Here is a 27,421-nt window from a genome sequence, read left to right as displayed (position 1 = left end):
ATGCCCAAAGTTCCCACCACTCCTTTTCGGGACCAGGTGGTGAATCTGCAAGTGCTCCCTTCAGAGGAGGAAGACCCGGCCTTGTCGTTGCTGTGTCCAGTTCGCACCCTACGCATCTATCTGGGCCGTACACTGAACTTTAGACGATCGGAGCAGCTCTTTGTCTGTTTTGGAGGACAGCAGAAGGGGAAAGCTGTCTCCAAGCAGAGATTAGCCCATTGGATTGTGGATGCCATTTTCCTCGCATACCAGTCTCAGGAATTGCCATGCCCCTTTGGAGTCCGGGCGCACTCCACTAGAGGTGTTGCATCCTCCTGGGCACTGCCAAGGGGGGCCTCTCTAGCAGACATATGCAGAGCTGTGGGTTGGGCTACACCCAATACCTTTGCGAGGTTTTATAACCTACGCATAGACCCGGTTTCGACCCGAGTGTTACGTGGTAACAGCAGGTAGACTGGGCGGCTGGTTGGGTGTACCGCTTGCATTGCACCTTTCCCCTTTTTCAAAGGTGATAATGTGCGCCTTTTTGTCCACAACAGTTCCCCGTACCCAGTGAACTCCGGATGCCTCTTTAATTCTTAAGCACTGTTTGGTGACGAACTCAGTGAAGGAGTAACGCCACCAGGCCCAGTACTCGTGGTATTCCCCTTTTTCAGGTGAGCTCGTGTGCTCGGGCTCAGTGCTCCATGCATGGTGATTCCCCCTTGGTAATCCCGTATGATGAGTTTCCACTGTTCGGTTTCCCCTTAGGTGAACCCTGTGTTTCCCCTCGTCAGAGCTTTCTCTGCCTCGGCCACTGTGCTGCATACCCTCTCTGTAGATAGTGTCCTCCTGTGGTATCATTCCATATGTGAACTTCCCTGTTGGTAAGTCCATGTGAGGTATGGTCCACATGTTAACCTCCCTCCAGCAGGATGTGGTCTCCATAGTGCTCTCCTTCCTGGAGAGGGAAGAGCACTTCCCAGCACTATTCTAGAAAGTGCTCGGTGGGAGATTGCTTAACAGCAAATCAAGAAAGGCACCGCCGGTTGCCTACTTGGGTAAGTGCCTCCTCCCCCATTAACGGGACTAGGGAGAAGCCTTACCTAACTCGCTGGAAGGTCATGACATGGTTGAGTGCTCGCTGCGAGGCACGCAGCAGCTTGCCCGTACCTCGTGACACGGTTCAGCGCCTGCGGCGTTTCCTATAGGAACCCCTAGTGTCACTACATCAACACAACGTCGAGTGAGTGACAGGCAGGGAATGTCTTGGTTACTGATGTAACCTCTGTTCCCTGATGGAGGGAACGAGACGTTGTGTCCCTCCTGCTGCGGCGCTGAACCGGCCGCTGACATGGCCGGGACTCTCTATCGGCTCCTCAGCATAAATCTGAATGAGTGCCAAAAGACACTTTTATTGGGAAGTGTGATATCTTGATTGATTTAAAGTATGGTCACACTAGGCTTTAATCATGTAAAATTACTTATACAAAATTAATTACAAATATTGGCAACAAGAAATGTTACACTAGCTCTTCTGTTTGTAATAAACAATACATTTAAAATTACATATAATAATGAAATATAGAACTTCATAATATAATAAACAATACAACAAAATAAAAGTAATAAAATTATATTATTCATAAAATGTTTTATGTAAAAATATCATGTTTTGTTCAAATTATTCATTGTCGCAACACTGCAAATGATTCAGCTTTGATGTTTGTATTCTTTCTATTGTGCCAAGACATCAATCTGTGACATTAAGTCCTCTATTGTTCAAACATTTTTTCTCTGTAAACATCCGCATGTCAGATTTCACTTCTCTGCATATTCTTCCCATTCTCCTACATTTGCATGAATAGAAATTATCATCTGAGAGGCCTTCCTTATGTCTTCCTGTTACTTCAGTGATTGAGAATATCTTATATTTATAGTCCAGCTCATTCATTTACATACCTTTTGATTTTGTATCTTTCCAAAAAAAAGAGGGATCATAAAAAAAATGTATTGCCTATATGAAGCCATTTGACAGATATTTACATATATTCCTCAAGACAAAATAATAACTGAAATAACACAAATACAAGGACTCACACATCTATCACCTTAGTTCAGGATAATCAGGATTATCAGGATAATCCTTTGATCAGGATAATTTGGATAATTTCATTTATCGTTTTTATTGTCTTGTGGAATTGTGGGCTTAAAATATCTGTTATGAAGCTTCTTTAGGGCACTAAATTTGACGTGACAAAATTTGTATGATCTCTTTTTTTTTTTCTTTTTTTTTATGCTAATCTTCAGATTCTGCAAACACTTATGAGCACAACTGTATATAGTCAACAACAGTTCATCACACAGAGTGTAGAGTTGTCTTAAACAGCCTCTTGTGTCTAGTGGTAGCTTGTTGTAATTTGATTGTTCTTTTGCATTGTGGCCACAGTGTGTTTGTGTGTCATTGTGAGGAGAGTAAAGGTCAATGTGAAATAGCACACTGCCACTTCAGCGGCTCATTTTAATCATTGGTCTGAGGAGGGAAAGATCATTAGGGAACAGAGAGGAGGAGAAATCTCTCTTTATGAGCTTGTTTTGCTGCATGTATTTAGTTTGTGCTTTGAATACTAAAGACAGTCTCTGAAAGAGCACTGATGATCAAGTCTTTAGGAGAGAGACAATAATGAGAGAGACAGACAGTAAGAGAGACAGACAAGGAAGTGCAGTTGAGAAATATCATGACAGAAAAACCTAAGACTAGGGATAAACTTGTTTTGGAGGCAGGGTAATAGTCCTTAGTCAGAGAAGATGCTATAATTAATTTTAGGGTGATTTACAATCCTTTCAATTTGCCTCATTCATGAACTACAAGTGAACTTCTTTTAATCGTTCATTTAGTATGGTTTTACAAATGATTTACACTTATGAACAAGGCCCAATATAGGACGGCACTATTATGACAAAAATCATGTGTCAATTATTTCTCTTGATATTGCAATCACAATTATTTTTGTATACAGTACAGTATATATGCTATATATATATATATATATATATATATATATATATATATATATATATATATATATATATATATATGAACATCTCCTGATGTCCTTTAAAAGTGATATTTACAGCACTAGGCCTCACTTCTAGTAAGTGATGTATTCTGAAAAACACAGCAAAGTCACTCCTGTAATTCCAGCCCTTTCTCCTCTTTCCTGTGTGCTGCAGTGCTTGTTCGAAATACTATACCTTTATCGTTTATTTCCTTGAAATAGTTTGACTATTATGGGATAATGGAGGGGTTCTGTCCAGAGGATTTGTTATTGAAAAGGCCCCGTCATTTCAGTTCCCTGAAAATCTCAAAGAGCTGTTTGTCTTCCAGTGAGTCATCTGTCTCCTGTGTTTTTTAGACATGTATAATCCATGTCCACCTCTCACATTCAAGAGCATCATGTTGATGGAGGGGCAAAAAGGTCCACAGACAGAGCTGACTAACTGTCTGTCTGTGTCATTTATAGGCACAGCTGCCTTCTCATCCTGTTTTTTGGTTTAAAAATGGTGTGATTTCAGTCTGTTCCTCACACAAACCTTTCGTATGGCTTCAAAATCTTGGAATATAGCGTACTAGTTATATGGACTACTTTTATGGTGTTGTTTGTCCTTTTTTAGCTTGACAGACAACGTCACTATGGACTGTTGCTGTATGGCAGGAAAGGCATAAAAATGTTCTGCATTTGTGTTTTACAAAAAAACAAAAAAGAAAACAAAAAAAAATAATAACAATAAAAGCATATGTTTGGAACAACATGAGGGTGAGTGAATAATGAAAGAATTTCCAATTCTGGATGAACTATTCCTTTAAGTCTGTTCAGGTTCTCCTAAAATTTTATCTTTCAGCTAATTATTGACATTAACTCTCTTCTTCTTCAAGATTCTACAGACATTACATCCTGTTGTTATGAGTCCATATTCTGAGAGCCTCTAATGATTTTGAATATCGATCATGCTTTCTGAAGGAAAGAAATTAGTGGCCTTTAAATGGCATTATGGGAGAAGATGTTTGTGCTGTCAGCAGACAGGACTTTTGCTTGGGTGACTCCAGTCTTACTGCTCACTTATTGAAATACCACTTCTATATCCAGCCATGCTTCCCTTAATCTCTTAGTAAAAATCAGTCATTTAGCTCTACAATCACATGGGGTATGAGATGCTGCTGTCAGGGGTTGTTCAGTTTAGGCTTTGTCTAACTTTGATCAGGATCCTATTTCACGATCAAACATACAGTTCCTGCAGAATAAAATATTTATAGTACTTATAGTAGACTATTACAGTTACTATAAAGTATGCACTAGTAGAAAAACATTTTCAATTCATTTTAATTTGGAGTCCTTAGAAAAGAGAATAAAATAATAATAATGTCAAATATGGTATGTTTACTTTTTACACTTTTTTGTCTCTGAAATTTTTAGTGGACCCCCTAGCACCCCCTTGCGGCCCACTGAGGGTCCCCAGCCCCCAGTTTGACAACCCCTTCTATAGACTACACTGTCTTCACAGACAAATCAGATTTCATCATTTGCAAATTGATAGGACAGTCAGTCTTAAAGATATTTTATGTGCAGTGTGAACAGAGCCTAAGAGTCTTGCTGTCACTCCTCTAGCCTGATTTCTTCCTCTTTCTGTGTCAGCAATGTTTGTCCTCTGCTGTGAGTGAATTCACTGGAAAATCTGAAAAAGAGCTGTGATCACAAGGGTGAAGATGAACCACAGGCATGATTATTTGCTATTGCTTTAGGCAAAACTTCTATTTCTGGATCAGCTAAAGTTTAACAGGTTTTTTTCCAACCAGAAAGACAATTCCAGCTTGCAGTCTCAAAAATGATGACAAGTAGCAGGTGGTCTGTTTAATAAGGGTCTTTCTGTCATATGGGAGGGTTCAAAACAGCTCTGTGTGTGTGTGTGTGTGTGTGTGTGTGTGTGTGTGTGTGGGCAGGTTTAAGTGGTTTACGAGAACTTTTATTTTAGGTTATAAACTGGCAATTACAAGGGTATTATGCTATAAATGTGGTTTATGAGGACATTTCTAGTGTCCCCATAATTCAAATCACTTAAAAAACTTACTAAACAATGTTTTTTTGAAAATGTAAAAATGCAGATAGTTTTTTGTGAGGGTTAGGTTTAGGGTAGGGTTAGGGGATAGAATCTATTGTTCGTACTGTATAAAAATCATTATGTCTATGGAGAGTCCTCATAATGATAGCTGCACCAACATGTGTGTGTGTGTGTGTGTGTGTGTGTGTGTGTGTGTGTGTGTGTGTGATCGGGCAAGCACTTTTGAGCCTCTGTTTTGTATATTACAGATTAACGCATGTGCTCTAATTTAATGTAAGATTATGCATGTGTGTTTCTGTGTGCAATAGTTGTGTTTTTCTATTATTCTGCAATAAAAGATGTGTTCTGCAATGAGATCAGAACAGAGAGCTCTAATTACAAGTGTCTGCATGTGATTGGGCAGTGCAGCCTGCAGGGGGTGATGGATGGAGAAGGGAGAAATGGTAGGTGGGTGGAGTTTTACATTGATTGTAGAAAACAGCTTCTGGATGGAGGCTTGGGTTAAGGTGATTTGCACTGTATATAGCCTACATTTGAATGCAAACCCCTACTGTGCTCCGAGATTACCATTCCCAGAGCCCCCTAATGACATTTATGTCTAGTTATAGAGCAGCCAGCTTATGGCAACTCTCCACACCACTGAATGTTTGACTAATACTCGTATTTGAGTGGTTGGCTTGTTTTTTTTTTTTTTTTTACTGGTCCAGGGTGTTATATATGGATAAGTACATTGTCGAGGATAAAGCAATAAGCCACTAGACGGTGTGCTTTACATTGATTTTATAATGGTAAGGGTTCATACCAGACACATTCTTGCATTAAAAAAAGCTTGGCGCAAAAAAATAAAACAGAACGCAGATGCACTGAGACAGGTTTTTAAAAATTGAAGTTCTTTTTAACTTTACACAGCATCTAATAGATGTGGTGTTCCTGGGCGAGATACTGAAAATACAGTAAGACGTGCCGCAACAGTCAAAGGTGTTCTTCTAGCACGTTTACATAGAAAAACACTTAAAACACTTGAAAACCAGCACAGACGGATGCAAAAACATGTTCAGTGGTGGTGTAGTGGACTAAAGCACTGAACTGGTAAGTGGAAGGTTGTTGGTTCAATCCCCACAGCCACCACCATTGTGTCCTTGAGCAAGGCACTTAATTCCAGGTTGCAACAGGGGGATTGTCCCTGTAATCAGGGCACTGTAAGTCACTTTGGATAAAAGCGTCAGCCAAATGCATAAATGTAAATGTAACAGCCTTAAAGGGATGTTCTTAGGGACATCACAAAGCATACAGTGAGTTTTATAAAATGGCGGCAAAAACACAAATGTTCAAATTACATTTATTATTTATAATTATCAGAGTGAACAATTCTTACACCAAGTTATACAGTTCACTATCGTAACTGTAAGCTGTTTGAAGTTGCCAAGCAATGTAGCAGCTTGCTGCATTAATATCACAGGTGTGAATTTAAATTCACTTTACAGCTGCTTTGAACACGGTTCGTCCAGTCAGTTTAGAGTTGGAACTATCCATTTTATAAATTTAAAATAGTTTCAAATAGTGTGTTTGTAGGCTATACTGTGATTTCTGTCAGCTCTGAAACTTTTCCAGAATTAACATCAAACATCATGACCATCAAAATGCTCACATTGCAATATGGTCTGTGATGTGTTTTTCTCTCTTCTCATTTATATATTAAAAAAAGACATTTACAAATGAATTTTAATAACACTAAATTCTATAGTCCATTCATGTGGTTAAATGTTTTACCATTGGAGCAAGGGCTGTGAATTGATTAAAAAAAAAAAGTACTAATTAATCATACAGTTATCTGTGATTAATACTGATTACAGTAAATTATGGTACATGATACATTACAACAAACATAAAAAAAAATCTTAAATATATTTACTTTATACTTTGTCCGCAAGAACATGCAAGCAATCGGTTAGTCATCAATTTTAATTGTTTAAATATGTAAATGTTCATGTAAATGTTTTGTTTTTGTTTTTTTTTGTTTTTTTTTTGCAGATATAGTTAGACATTTTTTAGATATTATCTTTGATACAAGTATATGTATACATGCCATAAAATAAGTGGATGTTCTGTCATTATAAACTGGGTAAAGTATTCTGCCATTTTACTGTAGACTTTTTTTTAATAATAGGATCATATGGGCAGGTGCAGTTCATATCAAACTTTATTGGCAAGAGAAACTTAAGTGTACATTGCCAATGCATTATTGGACACTATACATACAGACATAAAACACACTGAATGCTAAAGTATAATTTGCTAATGTTTAAAATCTCAAAACTAGTATTTTCTCTTCCTGCCGTTCAGTCTCGACAAGTATACAGGTGCATCTCAATAAATTAGAATGTCGTGGAAAAATTCATTTATTTCAGTAATTCAACTCAAATTGTGAAACTCGTGTATTAAATAAATTCAGTGCACACAGACTGAAGTAGTTTAAGTCTTTGGTTCTTTTAATTGTGATGATTTTGGCTCACATTTAACAAAAACCCACCAATTCACTATCTCAAAAAATTAGAATACATCATAAGACCAATAAAAAAAACATTTTTAGTGAATTGTTGGCCTTCAGGAAAGTATGTTCATTTACTGTATATGTACTCAGTACTTGGTAGGGGCTCCTTTTGCTTTAATTACTGCCTCAATTCGGCGTGGCATGGAGGTGATCAGTTTGTGGCACTACTGAGGTGGTATGGAAGCCCAGGTTTCTTTGACAGTGGCCTTCAGCTCATCTGCATTTTTTAGTCTCTTGTTTCTCATTTTCCTCTTGACAATACCCCATAGATTCTCTATGGGGTTCAGGTCTGGTGAGTTTGCTGGCCAGTCAAGCACACCAACACCATGGTCATTTAACCAACTTTTGGTGCTTTTGGCAGTGTGGGCAGATGCCAAATCCTGCTGGAAAATGAAATCAGCATCTTTAAAAAGCTGGTCAGCAAAAGGAAGCATGAAGTGCTCCAAAATTTCTTGGTAAACGGGTGCAGTGACTTTGGTTTTCAAAAAACACAATGGACCAACACCAGCAGATGACATTGCACCCCAAATCATCACAGACTGTGGAAACTTAACACTGGACTTCAAGCAACTTGGGCTATGAGCTTCTCCACCCTTCCTCCAGACTCTAGGACCTTGGTTTCCAAATGAAATACAAAACTTGCTCTCATCTGAAAAGAGGACTTTGGAACACTGGGCAACAGTCCAGTTCTTCTTCTCCTTAGCCCAGGTAAGACGCCTCTGACGTTGTCTGTGGTTCAGGAGTGGCTTAACAAGAGGAATACGACAACTGTAGCCAAATTCCTTGACATGCCTGTGTGTGGTGGCTCTTGATGCCTTGACCCCAGCCTCAGTCCATTCCTTGTGAAGTTCACCCAAATTCTTGAATCGATTTTGCTTGACAATCATAAGGCTGCGGTTCTCTCGGTTGGTTGTACATCTTTTTCTTCCACACTTTTTCCTTCCACTCAACTTTCTGTTAACATGCTTGGATACAGCACTCTGTGAACAGCCAGCTTCTTTGGCAATGAATGTTTGTGGCTTACCCTCCTTGTGAAGGTTGTCAATGATTGTCTTCTGGACAACTGTCAGATCAGCAGTCTTCCCCATGATTGTGTAGCCTAGTGAACCAAACTGAGAGACCATTTTGAAGGCTCAGGAAACCTTTGCAAGTGTTTTGAGCTGATTAGCTGATTGGCATGTCACCATATTCTAATTTTTTGAGATAGTGAATTGGTGGGTTTTTGTTAAATGTGAGCCAAAATCATCAATTAAAAGAACCAAAGACTTAAACTACTTCAGTCTGTGTGCATTGAATTTATTTAATACACGAGTTTCACAATTTGAGTTGAATTACTGAAATAAATGAACTTTTCCACGACATTCTAATTTATTGAGATGCACCTGTACATGGTTGGAGCTTGCTGAATGGCCAGGTTCTTCAGCCTCTAATGAGCACAAGCTGGGTCTTAGTCATGAGGTTTTGCTTTTTAAACTGATTCAGAGGACAGAAGTTGCGCATTTACAGGAGATGTGAAGAACTGCAACTCTTATCTCTTGCATACATGGTTCACCGTTTGCGGGTGAAGTCTCTGTGCAGTAAATGTGCTCCCGTGTTTATAATGCCCAGGACATGCGTCGTGCGTAATGAATAAGTGTGCACTCAATACGTTTCGTTCCTAGGATGTGCAGTAGTAATCCTAACCATATATGGAGTCTGTAAGGCTAAGTAGCCTGACAGTAACAACTCAAAACACCTTTTTCCCATTGTATGAAGAAACAAAACAAAAAAAAGAAATAATAAAAAAATGGATACTGCATTAATTGCGCTAATTTTTTTTTTAACATGTTTAAAAATATATATTAATCTCAGAAATTAACGCTTTGAATTTCCCAGCCCTAACTGGAACATTACAAGCTGATTTCACTTAGGCCAGAGATTGACTTAACAGCGTGAAACACAGCATAACATTAAATCATCTGCAAAGACAGTATTTTGAATGTCAAGCTGTATGATAAATTAATCATAGCATTGATTGAATTTAAGGTATACTGTATAAATACACAGAACACAGCAGTTGTACTAGTTTATGTATTATTCTGTTATCCACACTTTTAATAATTTTTTAAGATTGTAACACCAAATGGTTTTTGTACATTACAGGACATTTTCCAATAAAAATCTCTTAACAATATACAGCTATATAACAACATGCAATGTCAATTCATTGCTTGAGCGAGGTATTATAAAGATGTCAAGTCCATGAAGAGAATAAATGCTGAAACTGCGAGGAGAGATTAACTCCTTGGGGAAAAGAAGAGAATGGATCAGACCTATTAAAAAGTATGGAAACTATTTCCAAAAAAATACAGTTGAATTGTTTAATTTGTATAGAATATATGACCTGTTACATCATATTATTGCTTCAGGCAATAGCTGTGACAAAAAAAGCAGTCACACTCAGTATTTATTTTTTTCTCATTAAAAAGTTTTACCCGTAAAGAAATGAGTAGTACTTTTGAAAAATGTTTAATGTCTCTGTATGACTCCAGTCATATTAGTAGCCTAATAAAAGCAGATTTATTTTGGATTTGGATTTACTTTTAGTGTTAGCGATAATTGGTGTTTTTTTTGTTTTTTTTTGTGTCTGTGGATTTTGCTTAGTAGAGTGTCAACCTTAATGGACATAAATGCTTCTAAAATGTCCCTGTTGAAGTGAAACGCTTGTGAGAATATTAAAGCCATTTAGCAATTCCTTTTGCTCTGTTTAGAGTGTGATATTTGTCCCACACTCTTTCTCTCTGTCTTTATCGCTCTCATGCTTTACACATCAAATCAAACTGGACACATCATTGGTGCTCATCAAGGCACCTCAGAGTAATTTTCCTGAAGAGGATGGAAGTGAAGATTGGTAGTCATGACCTTTTGAGTGTTGTTTCCTGCTGTCACTCCTCCAGCATTTCATCATTTAACATTTATATACTGTCCAAGCCTTTGCTTTCTCTGTCTCTTGTTCAGTCTCGTTCCCTACCTCATTTTCTCTTTGAGCATTAAAATGACTCTTTGAATTTATGATAGTGACAGTGTCATGACTTTGGTCAAAGTGAGAAGTCATTTTGGAGTGAATGCCCTAGAGAAACACAGAATAGTAGTTTTTGGGGTGTAGAGAAATATTGAAGTCAAGGGAGGTTAAACAAAATATCTAAAGACGTAAATGATGGACATATACCATATATTAGATACTGCACATCATCTTAGACATTAAGCTGTGTGAAAAAAAGTACAAATTACTGGAGACATCATGGTTAAGGATTAATGCTTACCCTATTTAACAAAAACATCTTAAATGGCCTCCCATTTGGACAGACTGGACAGACAGCATGTAAAAGGTGGGAGACCAGCTTAAACCAGTTAAGACAAGCCTAAACCAGCTTAGTCCAGCAAACCAGCTTAAGCTGGTTTTATTTATTTATTTTTGGTAAAACTTTACAATAAGGTTCCTTTTTTTTAACATTAGTTAACAACATTAGTTAACATGAGCTAACAATGACCAATACTTTACAGCATTTATGAATCTGTGTTAATGTTAATTAAAACATACTAATACATTAAAATCAAAGGATGTATTTGTTAACATTAGTTAATGTACTATGAATTAACATGAACTAACAATGAACTATTGTATTTTTATTAATTAACATGAACTAAGATTAATAAATGCTGTAAAAAAAATATTGTTAATTGTTTGTTCATGACAACTAATGAATTAACTAATGTTAACGAATTGAACCTTATTGTAAAGTGTTACCATTTTTTTCAGAAGGATGGGACCTTCAAACGACCCATAAGGAATGAAAGTGATATCCCAATGCTTGATGGAGCTCAAAAAGTGCAACCATCCTGGATTTTTTGGTTTTGTTTTAAGTTGAATTTTGGAAAGTACATTTGCAATCCATTACACTTCAGTTGTAAGTGCATAACTGCACAAACTAAGGGACAGGTTATTGTATATGGAAATAAATAGCAACCCACAGATGCTGTCGATAGAGCCTAACTTGTCTTAAAACATTCCTTTAATGTCAATGGACTGTCTAGTGTGGCCTAATTTCCAGCCTGAACTAAAAAATTACGTGACTGTAATGACATTTTTACAAAATGACATAACATGGTTCCTTAAACATATCACGTCAATTCCAAGGTAAAACGTCCACTGTGTGGCACTAAAATCGAGTGAAATGTTCTCCCAAACAGATTGTATTTTTAAGGTTAATGCTCTATCGAGTTTTAAATCAGTAAAACTGATCTCCCACCCAAAACCTTAACCTAAACCTAACCGATAGTGTCATAAAAATAAATGTGAGAAAACGCAGTTGCTGAAGGAACCACATCATTTTGTGGTGCTTCTTTGATACTTTCAGCTCGTGTCGACTCACGTGCTCTGCAGGACTTGTAGCGCAGTTCTTTGCATCACAAATGCAACGTGCTCTCAGCTGAGCTACTGCACAATTTGACCGCACTTTAACAAACTTGTAAATGTAGTTGGTTATGTAATGCAAATGTTAAAATGTTTTGCCATAAAAGTGTTTAGATATCATTGATAGCATTGTCATAAGATAGCATTGTGTGAGGAACAGGGTGAAAAGTGTTTATGAACTGATAATTTGCTGTTTTACTTATCTGTGTGAAAGTAAATAAAGGTAATTGTTGTTGCAGCGCCTCCAGTGGTCAATTTATCAGGAAACTTCCGTGATACATACAACAGGCCATGTTAAAATCATTTTGCAAAAATGGTGTTATCCATCTTTTCCTGAACGCGGAAGTGTTCCACGATTCGACTGTTTTTAATTTCCAGTCTCCAATGTTTTCACTCGCATCAGCATATATTCTTAGCGGGTAATGTAATGTTTATGGTATTACATTTGTAAAAATTATCAAAAAACATGTTGATACATCACAGAGTCGAAAACCATTTGTTTTATAGACAGTGCCTCATCTGGGTGTGTAGATGACATGAAGCGATGGTTCAAGGTTAGTTACATTGATATTATTAATTATTCGGAGTTATGACAGCCAACAACTGCACAAGTTGAGCCTGAAATTAATTTTTACACCAAGTAAACACTTCAGTGGTTGTTCTCCTCTGGATCGCTCATTTTGGCAGTTTTTACTTGCCGTCTCGAGACCAGAAATACAAAACAGGCAATTAGAATAATGATGGTGCCGCCCAGTGGTTGGTTTAGTTCCCATGTGAACTAATGCTGTGGAAAAATACAGGAATTTCATACTTGCCATCTGTCTTTGCTGTTGCTGCATTCCATGGGGTCCAGACACCTGTAAGAGTGGTGCAGTTGTAGCACAAGAAAGTCCACCCCCTCTCTGTGCAAACCTGCCAGTTTGGCAACAACACTCTAGAAGATGCTTCTGGAGCAGAGTTGAAAAGAGGGTGCTGATCACCCTGTGAAGAGACCATGTAGAATGGATATGGTCCATGATTGAGCAGCATGGTGGTTCTTCTGCTGAGTTGTTGGCAGATGTGCAGTAAATTCATGATCTCTCTGTCCAAAGCTCTGTGCTGCCACCTAGATTACCCACCCCTGTGTCTCACTCTTCATCTCCTAATTTCTTCTGCATTTAACTACAGTACAATCATAGGTTGTTATCCCAGCATATGGACCCTTTTCACATTTCTGGGTTTGGAATGCAGAAGTAAACTACAGTATTGCAGGGTAAATTCTATAGCAGTGAATTTGAAACCATGGCAAATGTATGTTTTGCTTACTGTTTGCACCAACAGCAAAAAATAAATAAATTAATAAATACAATGAAAAATAAAACATCCACTATTACGCTTCCACAACTTTCCACAAGAGGAAAAAAATAGAGAGCACTGGATTATGACAGTCAGAAGAGAGGATATGCCAAATTTACTGTCACTGGTAGCTAGTATTTTTAAAGTACATTCCAGGGTGAAAAAATGCAAAGCATAATGATTTGCACTGTATAGCAGAAACACGCCATCCGTGAAAAGGGTTCATTGCAGATATCTGAGTCAGCAGCTACAGCAATCAAGCCAAGAGGGAAAGAAAGATATAGAAAACAGAGACTTTGTGAAAACCAGAGTTCTGTTTAACAGAAATACATCCTGTCTCACAGTCTTGAGAGATCCATTTGGTGATTGTTAACACTGCTGCCTATTGTGATGGTCCTGATGTCTGTCTTAATGTGTCTTTTTTTAATGCCACACCATTGTTCAGTGGTTTTCAACTGGTGGGTCGTGACCCAAAAATTGGTTGCAGGGAGTGTATTACAGAAAGATCCTAACTTTAGAATCCTATCTTATCTGTTTGGTAACCATGGCGATTTCAGTTAGGATCTCATTTATGACAAAAGCTATTACAGAACAACATTTCCTAAATGTGTTATCCTACCTACAGATTAAAAAAAAGAGCATTACAGAAGCATCCTAACTTGCCAAAAATCTTAAATAAGTGTTCTAACTTTGGGACAACCCCACTGGCATCCTAACTGAAAACTTATTTGAAAGCCAACAGAAAGGAAAGGAAAGTCCCACCTTACAGGTAAAAGAGCCAATCGCCCTTTAGATACAAACATCGCCTGTCAATCATCTCGAGAATGCACATGCACATTAGCTATACAAGCCAGGAAAATTGTGTTTTTAGCGTAATATGAGGTAAAGATGCACCATTTATGATTCCAGTATTGCTGATTTGAAATATGTTCTTTGATCGTAATCTTGACCAACCGTTTTTGAGATTTTGGTGGATTTTCCCCATTCAAGTAGATAGGAGCTGCACTGGCATGACTGGAAATAGCCTCCCAAGAGCATTCCAAAAATGGCCGACAGAGGACTGACTTGCTAGAAAGGCTTTGGTAATGTTTAATTCACTGCAGCCATTTGCTGCTTGGTAACAGACATGAGAGTTGATTATCCAACCCGATGGAGTGGTTTAGGATTTTCTAACTAGAGATAATATACGATTTTGTAAGATAAGATAAGAATCCTAAATCAAGCTAGGATTTACTTCTGTAATATGAATATGTGAAAAATCCTAACTTAACTGATCAGATCTTAACAAGACTTAAGATAGGAAGTTTTCTGTAATACACCCCCTGAGGTCTGTTCAGTAAGGGTTGCAGGCAGCTGAAAAAATAAACGGTGAATGCAACTAACAATATAATCATGCATAGTTAAGATTGCAAAATAAATATACTAATCAACTTTTTAAAGCAAGGAGAAAATGCTTCCCTTATCTTTTGTTGTTAAAATCAAAGGCAATGTGCCCATCAAAGTCTACAGTATTTTGGCACAAATCCATCTGGCCAGTTGCAAATTATTGGCTTATTTGATATAATGAATAAAAAATTATAAAGAATTTCAATTTGACTTTAAGGACATTTTTGCTTCTGTACGTTAATCAGTTTTAGTACTGTGTTGGGTCGCCGCTTGATGTCCGATGTAAAATCTGGTTCCATCAGTCATTGATTTTCAGTAGATGCCAATGTTCTCTTCTTCCCAACCATTTCTCAATTTCTTGCTGTTTTCACTTTTTCACATGCTCTCTTTCTCTAAAACGTAATGCTAACATGACATTTTGTCACCTTGACTTTTCAGTCAAGGTATGACTAGCATTAATATCAGAGATGCTCGTCCTCTCCCACCACTGTACATACATCACTTAATGTCTCTTTCTTTCTTTCTCTTTCTCTCTCTCTCTCTCTCTCTTTCTCTCTCTCTCCATAAGCAGTTGGCTGAGCTGCAGCAGTTCTGTTCTCTTTGCTGAGACTGCATTCCTGTCCACATTCATATTCTAATTTCACTGCTGTGCTGGCTTTTAATGTTTCCCTTGAAAACTTTTATGAAAGTCATTCTTAAGTTCTTAGGTGTTAAGCTTAAACTAAACTAACAGCAGTGTTTTAGACACATGAAGCAATATTGTGTGGGAGTATTATATCATTATTGATCTCATTGTCTTATCTGTCTACCTCTAATATTAATACATTTAATTATAAACACCCAATGATTATTAGTTTTCAATTGCTTATACGCTGAAATTCATACTATTAGCCAAAGATTAAAAAAAAATAAAAAATTTAATTAAAAAAAAAATTATTATTTTTTAAACTATAAACTCTGTTTCACATAAGTTGCAAATTTGATTGTAATGTAATGTAATGACATCACATCACGGGCCTCTCATTCAGGTGTCTCGCTGTTTGGCCAAGGAATCAGAATCGGTTGTCATACATTACATTTTGTGGCCACATTTCTGTCTCTAAATAAACACACAATGTATATAAAATATTTCATAATGATACTTATGCAAATTTGCTGGTGGTTATTGCAACATTTTCTCTCAAAAATGTAATTAAATTGCCTGATAGATTGTTTTCCCCCTCAGAAAATAAATTTTGTTAAAAAAAGTTTTATCTTTTGCAACACAAACATGCATCTAAACTGGTGCTCAGTGTGTAGAACATGAATGTTACCTTTGAGTGTGATTCTAACTGTATTGTTTCTTTTGAAGACTGTGTGTAAAGTTTTTCAGCAATGTTGAGGATGTAGAGGACATTTTTGTATATAATGTGAGGAATCTGGTATTTGTTTTTAAGAAATGTGTGTATTCCTTTGAGAGAAAAAAAAAATGCTGTAAGAGGTCATGTTCATACTCTTTTTAATAAATGTAATAGCTTTAAAGGGTTAGTTCACCCAAAAAGGAAAATTCTCTCATCATTTACTCACCCTTATTCCATCCCAGATGTGTATGACTTTCTTTCTTTTGCTGAACACAATCGAAGATGTTTAGAAGAATATCTCAGCTCTGTAGGTCCATACAATGTAAGTGAATGGGTGCCAAAAATTTGAAGCTCCAAAATCCACAAAAGGGCAAAATAAAATTACTCCAGACGACTCTGGTGGTTAAATCCATATATTCTGAATCATATTTGATGGATCGATATTTAAGTCCTTTTTTACTATAAATTATCATCCCTGCTCAGTCAGTTTCTACTTCACTTTCCCATTCTCCTCCTTCTGTTTTCAGTAATTCACATTCTTCTTGCTTATTGCCCCCTAATGGGCAAGGAGGAGAATTTATGACAAAAAATGACTTAAATATTTATCTGTTTCTCACTCATACCTATCATATCGTGTATGAACACATGGATTTAACCACTGGAGTGATATGGATTACTTTTACGCTCCCTTTATGTGGATTTTGGAGATTCAAAATTTTGGTCACCATTCACTTACATTGTGAGGACCTACAGAGCTGAAATATTCTTCTAAATATCTTAATTTGTGTTCTGCAGAAGAAAGAAGTCATACACATCTGGGATGGCAAGAGGGTGAGTAAATCATAAGAGAATTTTCATTTTTGGGTGAACTATCCCTTTAAGAGGTATTCTATTCTCTGATGGCTTCATGAGCCATTTGAAGGCAAAGTTTGAGTTAAGTTCCAGATAATACAGTTTCAAATCTGCTTTGTACAGTTGAGTTTGTGGTTTGTTCTTATAGTTTTGAGAAATCTATTTTGGGTTTCTGGAATTTAGCAATTTACAAAAACTGTAATATGCCATATTTATAGAGCAATCATTGAAAAGTTTGTGGTGGAGTTCACAAAGTTTCGGTCAGTCATGGGAACAAATTCATATTTAATGTTCAGTTCCAGTAGGGTAACAGAACAAATGTGAGAGCATGGTTTAGAGGTGGAATTTAAGTACACCTTAAAATAGCAGGAGCTGAGGAAAAAAAAGCATATCTCTAGAAATTCTTCACTCCGGCACACTGAGAGAACATTCTGAATTCCGACTGCTAGTGACTCACTTCCATGTCATTTCTCATTTGTTTGTTATTAGTTTGTTTAACAAGAGAAAGGGGAGCCTTAAAAAGAGATTCCTATCTAATTTATGACTCTCTTTCTCTATATCCCTCTCAGATGGCAAGGTGTATGCACTGGGCGGAATGGGTGCAGACACAACTCCTCAGGCCACAGTGAGGATATATGAACCAGCAAAGGACCAATGGCTGCCCCTCACCACCATGCCAACTCCCCGCTATGGAGCATTCTCTTTCCTGCGTGGCAACAAGATCTATGTTCTTGGTAAGTGCATTTGTCTTATCAGACTAATGAAAAATTGGTTGATCGATCATCAAGCAGTCAAGTCTCATAAACCTCAATAATGTTTTTAAGGAATGAAAAACATTCACATATTCATTATCACCAAGTTAAGCTAAAATACTACATATGTAATTTTAAAGCATTTTATTATCATAACTATTTGGATGAATCTCATAAAAACTGTCAATACATACTGTATCTGGTTCATATTTCACCACAAAAATCAAAAGAAAAAAATAGAAATTATATTTTTGACATTATTTTTATGGACCACCAAGTTGCGGTTGTGGGGTGAAATATGACACATGCAACCCACACAAATACTGCATATATTATTTTTAAGAAATGGTATTCCTAATATAATTATGTAAAAAAAAAAAAAACATCAATAATAGAGGAATGCTATGATATACAGTATGTGGACATATGGAAAAGTGGTCTTGTCTCTTGCAGCACTAAGCAGACGGTGTACTAGACTAGCCAATAATTATAATGTATCTTATTTTGCATGTCAGACTGTGTCATAATATTCTCCAGGAGCAGCAGGTGTGGTAATCTCACCTGGTAATTGTTCATGCCATGCTCAGGTGGATAAGAACTGTGGAGTGTGCTCATTTCTCAGTGGGAGGAACTGAAATTTGCTCTGCAATATGCTACAGGACCTTGCGCTTTACAGCTCATCTGTTCTTTTCTTGCCTTAGTGAAAGAAATCACAAAGGAACATTAAATGGCAACCTGCACCGCACGTCCCCCCTCACACAAACAGTCTGTCCTTTTAAAGAGGCACATGCCTCAACTGCCAATTATTGCCTCCAGTGGCCTGTTTTGGGCTGAGGTATATGTGTGTTTGTGATGAAGAATGAAAGAGGCAGTGACTATACAGTATGTGGCTTTATATTATATGTTAGTACAGTATCTACAGTATATTAAGTAAGGTGTGTAAGGTGAAATCCTGTTCAGGTCAGGCACGAAGATCAGCTCCCCTCTTGCTCTTTTAGAAGTCATTAAAACTCCTCTACCACACACACACACACACACATCTGTTTTTCATAGCCATTCAAATGAGGACATACCATGAAAAAAAAATAAAATGTTTTATATATATATATATATATATATATATATATATATATATATATATATATATATATATATATATATATATATAAGGACGTCCTCTGATTTTCCCATGGGGAGGCTTTGTTTTGTGTTTACTTACAGCTAAGTAAACACACACAATTCTATTTTCTCAAGCACAAAGTAGTGCAATCTTGATGGAATATGTTGTTTTTGTCTGCATACTTTGAACTATGCAAACTAACAGGCCAAATCCCCTTGAAAACTTTGCATGCTTATTAAATTGATAGAAAGCAAGATATAATGAGGTGAACTGAGTGAAATAGGGAGTAACGATGATAATATTTTCCCTCTGGACTACTCACAATTCTTCTCCTGCACCGTAACACAATTTTGTCTCAACGGTTAGACTTATTGATTTGACATCACAGAGAATAATTCATACAGAGCATCTCTGTATGCACCATTCTGTCTCTTACTCTTTCTTCCACACTTTTGCTCAAAGGGCTACTCGCCTTTGTATCTCTTGTCATACTTTATATACAAAGTGAGACTTAAAAACTTTTGCAGAACTGCCAGCGAAGATTTTTTGCCCAGCGACAAGTGAAGTTAAAAAAAAAAACTTAACTCTGTTATTTATTTATTTGCTGGACCACAAATTGAACCTCACCAGAATCACATTAAGGCCACGAATGAGGAATGAGCCCGGATCACCGAGCGCTCATTTACTTTAGATTTAGTTTGGGATGCGCCCCGCAAGGTCTATCACATAGCACAGACACTCGATCACATATCACCCATATGCACCATGCTGTCTCCCCAAAATAAGATCCCCACTGTGTGTGCTAATACTGTTACCACTGGTGCAGGCAGGAGCGCTGTGACCTCATTCGAATTTGAACAAAAATAAACATTCTCTGAGAAAGTTTAAAGCTGCGAGAATGTTTATTTGCTAATGTTGTTTTCAAGCTGAATGAAATTCACCTGTCCCTAGAAGGCCATGACTTAAAGGTTTAGAATAGCATTATGTTTGCTTATTGGCAGGCCCACACAGAATCTGCTAACCTGTTTGTGCATTTTCTGTATTGATATTGGGGGTAAAAATGCAGAAATGTGCAAGATTTAAACATTGTGAAATGGAGCTGAAAGTGCTATGATCTTCTTATAGCTCTTGGCAGTATCAAATTAGCAAAAAGATTAAATTAATGAACACTGATGGGGCAGGGAATGTGCAGAACTTTGTAAATCATTATATTTACATGCACTTTTAAAGTTCGATTTCAGTCAAGCTAAAACAATACATTCTTAAATTTAAGTGCCTGTAGTTGCGCAGAGGCGCAGCTATAGGCACTACAACGGCTGCCCTAAAGGGAACGATTAAGACGGCCACAGGCCGAAGGGGTGATGACAACCACCAAGGGGTCTCTAGCACTTGGGCCTATAAGTTACCCCACCTGTGGAAACACTTTAGTCCAACTGAAATCGTACCATTTTTGCCATTTGGTCGTAGTAACACACCTAGACATTGCAATTGCAGCTCAGCTTCATCCAGCATGTGTACACATTAATTGGATCACAACTGGTGGCACCAAAGAGAATTTTAAAAATAGTGACTATTTTCAATCAGGTTTTCCAAAACACTGCCACTATTCAGCAACCAAGTAGTCTTGCTCCAAAGTCATGTCATTGGTTGAGCCAGAAGTTGATATGTTGGGTCGCTTAAACCAGGCAGTCAAGGTTTGGTTAGATGCTGCAACTACACCATTCTCGGGACAAAAAATTATGATACTGTATATATAATATAATTATAATATATGATTATATATTATAAAAAATATATACATATTTATATTTATATATGTATTTATATAATTATATAATAAGTCATTATACATAATGTTATATAATTATAATATAATATAATAATAATAAAAAAAATTATAAAATTAAAAGCATGTTTCTCCATTGACGGGCATTCAAATGTAGCTGTATAATATTCAGATTTTTATTTTATTAAAAGAATAATAATTTGCAACTTATAAATCACAAATATTTAATGTTGTAATAGATGTTTTACCAGCGCTGATATCTGGAGGGCTCTTAAAAGCCTGAAATGCCTATGGCTTAGATAAACAGCAATGTTTTGAAAGTGTCACAGAGCCTTGGTGTTTACATTACTCAGAGAAAACAACCTATGAATGTCTTGTAGTTGTTTTTGCACATTCAACTTGGATAAGTATTTTTACATTAAAAAACTTCTGTACTGACACACATTGCTGTATTTTAAAACCTTCTTTGTATGCTGTAACATTTTCAAGCAATCTTTTTTCTTTGGGAGTGAGTAAATATTGTATGCGTCTTTTGGATAGTTTACATTTATGTGTGAATGTTTCACACACAAGTGTGTATACATGGTTGGCTACACAGTTGTTGTCTGTCTTCAAATCTGTCTACGGATGGGTTTGGACCAATACCAGCCACTCCTCAATGTGTGAGTTTGAACTCCCTGGTTTAAAAAAACAGCTTAAGTCAGCCCCTCTGATGTTTTGCTGGTCTTAGCTGGTTTAAGCTAGTCAACCTGGTCTCCCAGCCTAGCCATGCTGGATTTCAACTAGTCTAGCTGCTCTCTTGGCCTGGCCATGCTGGTCTTCAGCTGGTTTAGCTGGTGTCCTAGCCTGGCCTTCTGGTCTCCAGCTGGTCAGCTGGACTTTCAGTCTGGCCAAGCTGGTCTTCAACTGGTTTAGCTGGTCTCCTAGCCTGGCCTTCTGGTCTCCAGCTGGTCTAAGTGGTCTTTCAGTCTGGCCAAGCTGGTCTTCAGCTGGTTTAGCTGGTCTACTAGCCTATTCTTCTACAGGTCTACTGTAGCTGGTCTCCTAGCCTGGCCATGCTGGTCTTCAGCTAGTATATAAATTCTCCCAGCCTGGCCAAGCTGGTCTCCAGCTGGTCTAGCTGGTCTTCCAGTCTGGCCAAGCTGGACTTCAGCTGGTTCAGCTGGTCTCCTAGCCTGGCCTTCTGGTCTCCAGCTGGTCTAACAGTCTAGTTGCTCTCTCACTGTGGCCATGATGGTCTTCAGCTGGTCTAGCTAGTCTCCTAGCCTGACCAAGCTGGTTTTCAGCTGGTCTAGCTGGTCCACTTGCCTGGCCATGCTGCTCTTCAATTTGTCTCTCAGTCTGGTCAAGCTGGACTTCATTTGGTTTAGCTGGTCTCCTTGCCTGGCCAAGCTGGTCTTCAACAGATCAAGCTGGTTTCCCAGCCAGCAAAGCTGGTCTTAAGCTGGTCTTCAAGCCTGGCCATGCTTGTCTTCATTTGGTCTAAGTAGTCTCCTATCCTTGTCATGCTGTTTTCAGGTGGTCTAACTGGTCTCCCAGTCTGGCCAAGCTGGTCTTTATCTGGTCTTTAGCTGGTCTAGCTGGTCTCCTAGCCTGCCCATGCTGGTCTTCAGTTGGTTTAAGCTTTTTTTTTTTTTCAGCAGGTCAATCACTCAGCTTAATCTCCCCACTGCACATGTTTCTCTTCAATAAGCTCATGTATTTGCCCTGTTCCCCTGTTTCACAATTGTGACCGTGGAAGCATTAATGACTGAAGGCAAAAATGCTAAAAGAATTGAAAGAAGTTAATTTGGGGAAGTGCAGGAAAGGTCAAGAGAACAAGCTATAACTTTAATGGACTGTTGTAACCTCATTGGCACACATTTTATGGATAAAAGCTGCCCATTTCTCAATACTTTTTTCTCTGTACTCTCACGTCATCGCATTTACATATTCTGTCCTTTCTCTCTCTTATCCTCTCTTCCACATTGTTCCTTAGACAGGTTCTTTTCCTCCTGCCTTTGTTTTCTCTTGTGTGTTTTTCTCTGGCTCTCTGTTCTTCTGTCCCAGAGGGCTCTCAGTAATGCCAGTGCTGGGGGAAAGAACCATTATATTGTGAATGCATGGAAAAGAGAACAGTGCGTGAGTGAGAGAAAGAGGGAATGAATAAAAAGGCATGCCTAGAATTGGTACAGAATTTCTTGGGTTCTTAGTTCTCATATACTGTACATAAGCAGTGTGATACAAACCAAGAATCATACACTTCTTACATTGTTTTCCAGAGAGACTTAGGTTCTTATACAGTTCCATTTGTTGTAAATACCTTAGTCAGGGTCGACAGATGCCATGTTTACTGTAATTTGACACGAATGAAAAAGGCTGCGTGACATGGTGCTGGTTTAGAACTCAATTGCAGAACATGATTGGACTTGGCAGTAGCAGCTGGTTTATTAAAAAAACTCAGGGAAACAAAAAAAGTCAAATCCAGACAAGGTCCAAAAATTCAAAAGCTAGGAAGACTAGACTGGCACTTCAAAAACAGAACAGAGATACTCCAAACTATTAATCTTAGAACTAGATACTTAACAGAGAGCTGGAAAAAACAGGAGAACAAACATTGGCTAGGCTGCTAGGCTAGAACACACAACAATCTGGCAAAATAAAACTGGTTACAGAGAACTTTAATACACTGGATGGAAAATCAACAAACAGGGAACAGGTGAGGCTGATAATCAAGGGAGGCCGCTGATAGGCTTGAACATTCATGTGATCACAAGGAGCAGGAAAACTGGAACCTGAGTGAGAGAGAGGCTGTGTCTCGTTTGGAAGGCTGCGTCCTCCGGAGGTCGCATTTGTCGGCCGCATATGTCATTGAGGCTGTCTCGTTTCAGAAAAGCAAGTAGGACACTTCGAATGCAGCCTTCGAATGCGACCTTCTTTCTCGGGAATTCGGAGGGTGCATGAGGTGTATCCTTCGTGGGCACTCACAACCCACAATTCTTTGCTTCAACGGAAATGTCTACAAAAATGACGCCAATTTGCCCATAAATATGATGTTCAAACGCAAGTAATGTTAATTCCCAAGTTGAAGTACCTCAGTAGATGGGTGCAGAGTATATAATATGTATAATTATATTAATATATAATTAAAATAAAGTATTAGACTAAAACTACACCTGTAAAATCTATTTTCTTTTCTCTCTACATCATTATAATTCTCCTAAATTTTACCTCATACATTCCCTTCTAAAGGGACTTTGTTCCCTTCTCACTCACAGCGCTCGTGCTTGTTAAAGAGTGGCATGCTGTCATAGCAACCATGTTACGTTCCATTTCCGTTTGTCCTATAAAAGCTGTCTAGTTTAAACAAGAATTGTTTAAAGGAGGACGCTCTGTAAACTGCAGCCTTCAAAGGATGCGACCTACCTAGCACACAGCCTTCGAAATGAGACACAGCCAGAGAGAGAGACCCACACACGCGCGCGCACACACACACACCCACACCAAGGAGGCAGGAGGGATACTGACACTGCGAGGAATAAAAAGTACCATACATTTAGTTCAAATTGTCATGCACTGTAAAAGTATAAATATGCTGTTGTTACTTTGAGGAGATATTTCAACCAGACCCCCAAAAAAGTCACTTTTATTGATGTAACCTAATTTAATCAGGTTGATTCAGTCTTATTAAATAATGTTTTGGAATTCAATCAGTTAATATAGATGTTACCATATAAAAAATGTCTTGGATCATTTAGTGTGACATGTTCACCAACAGCTAATTAAATGCCTTTGTGATGAATCTTAGCCTCAGATGAAGTTCTGGCAGTATCAGAAATGTTCGTGCAGTGTGACTGCTCCTTCAACTGCCAAATGAGATAAAACACCCAGTCAGTGCTGTCAATCAGGACGATTGTGACCAAAGTGTTGGCTGCAATATTTATTGCACAGTCTGGCAAAATGTTGCACAGTGTGGATAACTTTGGATAACAGCATCTGCTAAGTGAAATTGTAACTGTGTGCACAGGGCGGATTATTTTAAGAAAGTATTCCATAATGTATTCCGAATACATCAAATAAAAAGTAACATATTAAGAATACAAGAATACTTTTAAAATACATATTTATAAAGGCAAGGTGTGGCTATGAATGGCATGGCGTGGGGCGTGGCCTGGCGAGACAGGGCATGGGGCATGGGACCAAGGCAGGGTCAATGGAAGGTGAGGTCATGTGACAACAATGTAGTATAATAATGATTTTAACTAGGCATGCTTGCATATTTCTATATTAAGGCCTATTTATTAATTTTATTTAATCTTTTTTATTACCAAGACTTTTATTTTGGATGCTTTTACTTATCATTTGATTGTTTTTTTTGTTGTTGTTTTTTTGTTGATGTTGTTGTTGTTGTTTTATAGGCTGCTATATATATAGTATATATCGTCTTTACTCCGCCTTTACACAGAAGCCGCAGCTGCATAAATGTATTTACAATCATGGCAAACAATGTATCATGTGCATGAATATTATATTAGTTGAAATAACATTGCCGACTGTATTGATACTGCTGCACAGCTGACAGTGTGCTGATTGCTAAGATGTGCCGGCGCGGTTTCCAGATATTAAATCCGGGAATCATTATACATGAATAAGGCGTTGTATTTTCATTCTTTAGTGTCTACCATCAGACCTTTTGTTGACCATGGTCCATTTTTAAAGTATCCCAAAAACACAACCCATGATTCTTTGATTTTTAACTCGCGATTGTGTTTTCAAATTAACCCAATTTGTTGTGAAAGCCAGCAACACTGCACAACCTGCTGCTGATCTAAAAGGAGGAGAGAGCGAGTGTGTAGCATGCGCTTGTGCACTGTTTAGAAAAACTGTTTCTTACTTGATTGACAATAATTTTTTCTTTCACATCCGCCCTGTTTGTGTTCGTTATGAGAGAAGTATTCTAAAAGTATTCTAACAAAATTGTATAAAGTAACTGTATTCTGAATGCAGGTGTCTGAAACATAACGGGTGCTGAATACAGTTACTTCGTTTTTGTATTCTGTATATGCAACACCGTTACGTTTTCCATTACCGCCCAACCCTGTGCTTGCGTTTGTATGTGCATGCCTGTGTTGTGGTGCATAGCAGTCATTTTAAAAGTGGGGGAGACACAGCTGTGAGTAGGTGGCTCGCACAGACCCAACACTTACAGTGCAATTTATTAATATATAAGTATGATTTTAGTATTATATTAATATATACGTATTATTTACTTTTAATACTTGTAGTATTTTAAAGATTCAAGTATTGCAAAATAATTGCAAAATTTTGAAAAATTAACTGCAAAAATAAAAGGGCATCTTGTGGAGCACTTGCTTCTATTTCACACATGACAATAAAAGACTGAGCACAAGCTGGTCCTGAATAAATTATTTAATCAATAATGACTAATTGTACATGTGCACAATTTTATTTTTTTCTCTGTGCTTGTGCATTGTGGGATTTAAATGTATCCAATTGGCTCAAGTGTTTTGACTACGTTCACCAAAATTCGTTCAGATCCATTTAATGATTCAGTGACCATTTCTGGTGATGCCAGAAGGTGGTGACAAATGAGTGTCTCGTGTGAAATCAGTTAGTCACTGAATCAATGATCAAAAGAAGATTTTAATCCTTTACAATTTTTATGTCAATAGATCTACAAAGAGACTTTAGTAGAGGTTTTAAGCATTAAAGAACAAAGCAGATCTATCATTTCACTACAGTTTATGAGCTGCTGAGAATGACTTTTATCAAAAGACAACAATAATAGTCTTATAATAATTATAATGAGTTTCAATAACGTCCGTACATTTTCATGTATAAAAAAGCATGTATACATACAGCTCTGGAAAACATTAAGAGACCACTGCAAAATTATCAGTTTCTCTGGATTTATTATTGATAGGTATGTGTTTGAGTTAAATGAACATTTTTGTTTTATTCTATAAAGTACTGAAAACATTTCTCCCAACTTACAAATAAAAATATTGTCATTTAGAGCATTTATTTGCAGAAAATGACAACTGGTCAAAATAACAAAAAAGATGCAGTTTTTTCAGACCTCGAATAATGCAAAGAAATCAAGTTCATATTCATTTATAAACAACACAATACTAATGTTTTAACTTAGGAAGAGTTCAGAAATCAATATTTGGTGGAATAACTCTGATTTTCAATCACAGCTTTTATGTGTCTTTGCATGCTCTCTACCAATACCAATACTTTCACATTGCTGTTGGGTGACATTATGCCACTCCTGGAGCAAAAATTCAAGCAGCTCGGCTTTGTTTGATGGCTTGTGACCATCCATCTTCCTCTTGATCACATTCCAGAGGTTTTCAATGGGGTTCAGGTCTGGAGATTGGGCTGGCCATGACAGGGTCTTGATCCGGTGGTCCTCCATCCACACCTTGATTGACCTGGCTGTGTGGCATGAATGGCCACAAGCCATCAAACAAAGCCGAGCTGCATATTGTAAAAAGCATAACTTAATGAAGACTCATGCGCTGATATAAACTCCACTTACAATATATGCTTAAAAGAAGGATTGTCCTTTGTTTTAGTTTTTCTGCAGTGCATTTCACGTAATGCTGCCAATCAAGAATTATATGCCTTTAAATAACTCTCATTTGTGTGTTCCTAATCTCTAGATTAATAATTTAGGTCAACATCAATGCTGATAAAAAACATGGATAAATGAGCATTGTTGAAAGCAGCTTTGTAGAAATGAA

The 27,421-nt window shown here is 37.5% G+C and overlaps 1 protein-coding gene across 1 annotated transcript in view; it reads left to right on the top strand.

Moving 5' to 3' along the window:
* The window catches only part of LOC127418501 (kelch domain-containing protein 8B-like), a 181,438-nt gene that overhangs the window by 119,222 nt on the left and 34,795 nt on the right, over positions 1-27,421 (top strand). The window contains exon 2 of the mRNA XM_051659095.1: positions 17,584-17,748. Coding sequence (XP_051515055.1) covers positions 17,584-17,748 — 165 coding nt within the window. The remainder of the gene's footprint in view (positions 1-17,583; positions 17,749-27,421) is intronic.

This window comes from Myxocyprinus asiaticus, chromosome 28 (genome assembly GCF_019703515.2).
Source record: "Myxocyprinus asiaticus isolate MX2 ecotype Aquarium Trade chromosome 28, UBuf_Myxa_2, whole genome shotgun sequence".
Taxonomy (NCBI): domain Eukaryota; kingdom Metazoa; phylum Chordata; class Actinopteri; order Cypriniformes; family Catostomidae; genus Myxocyprinus; species Myxocyprinus asiaticus.
This window is presented reverse-complemented; position numbering and strand designations above follow the sequence as displayed.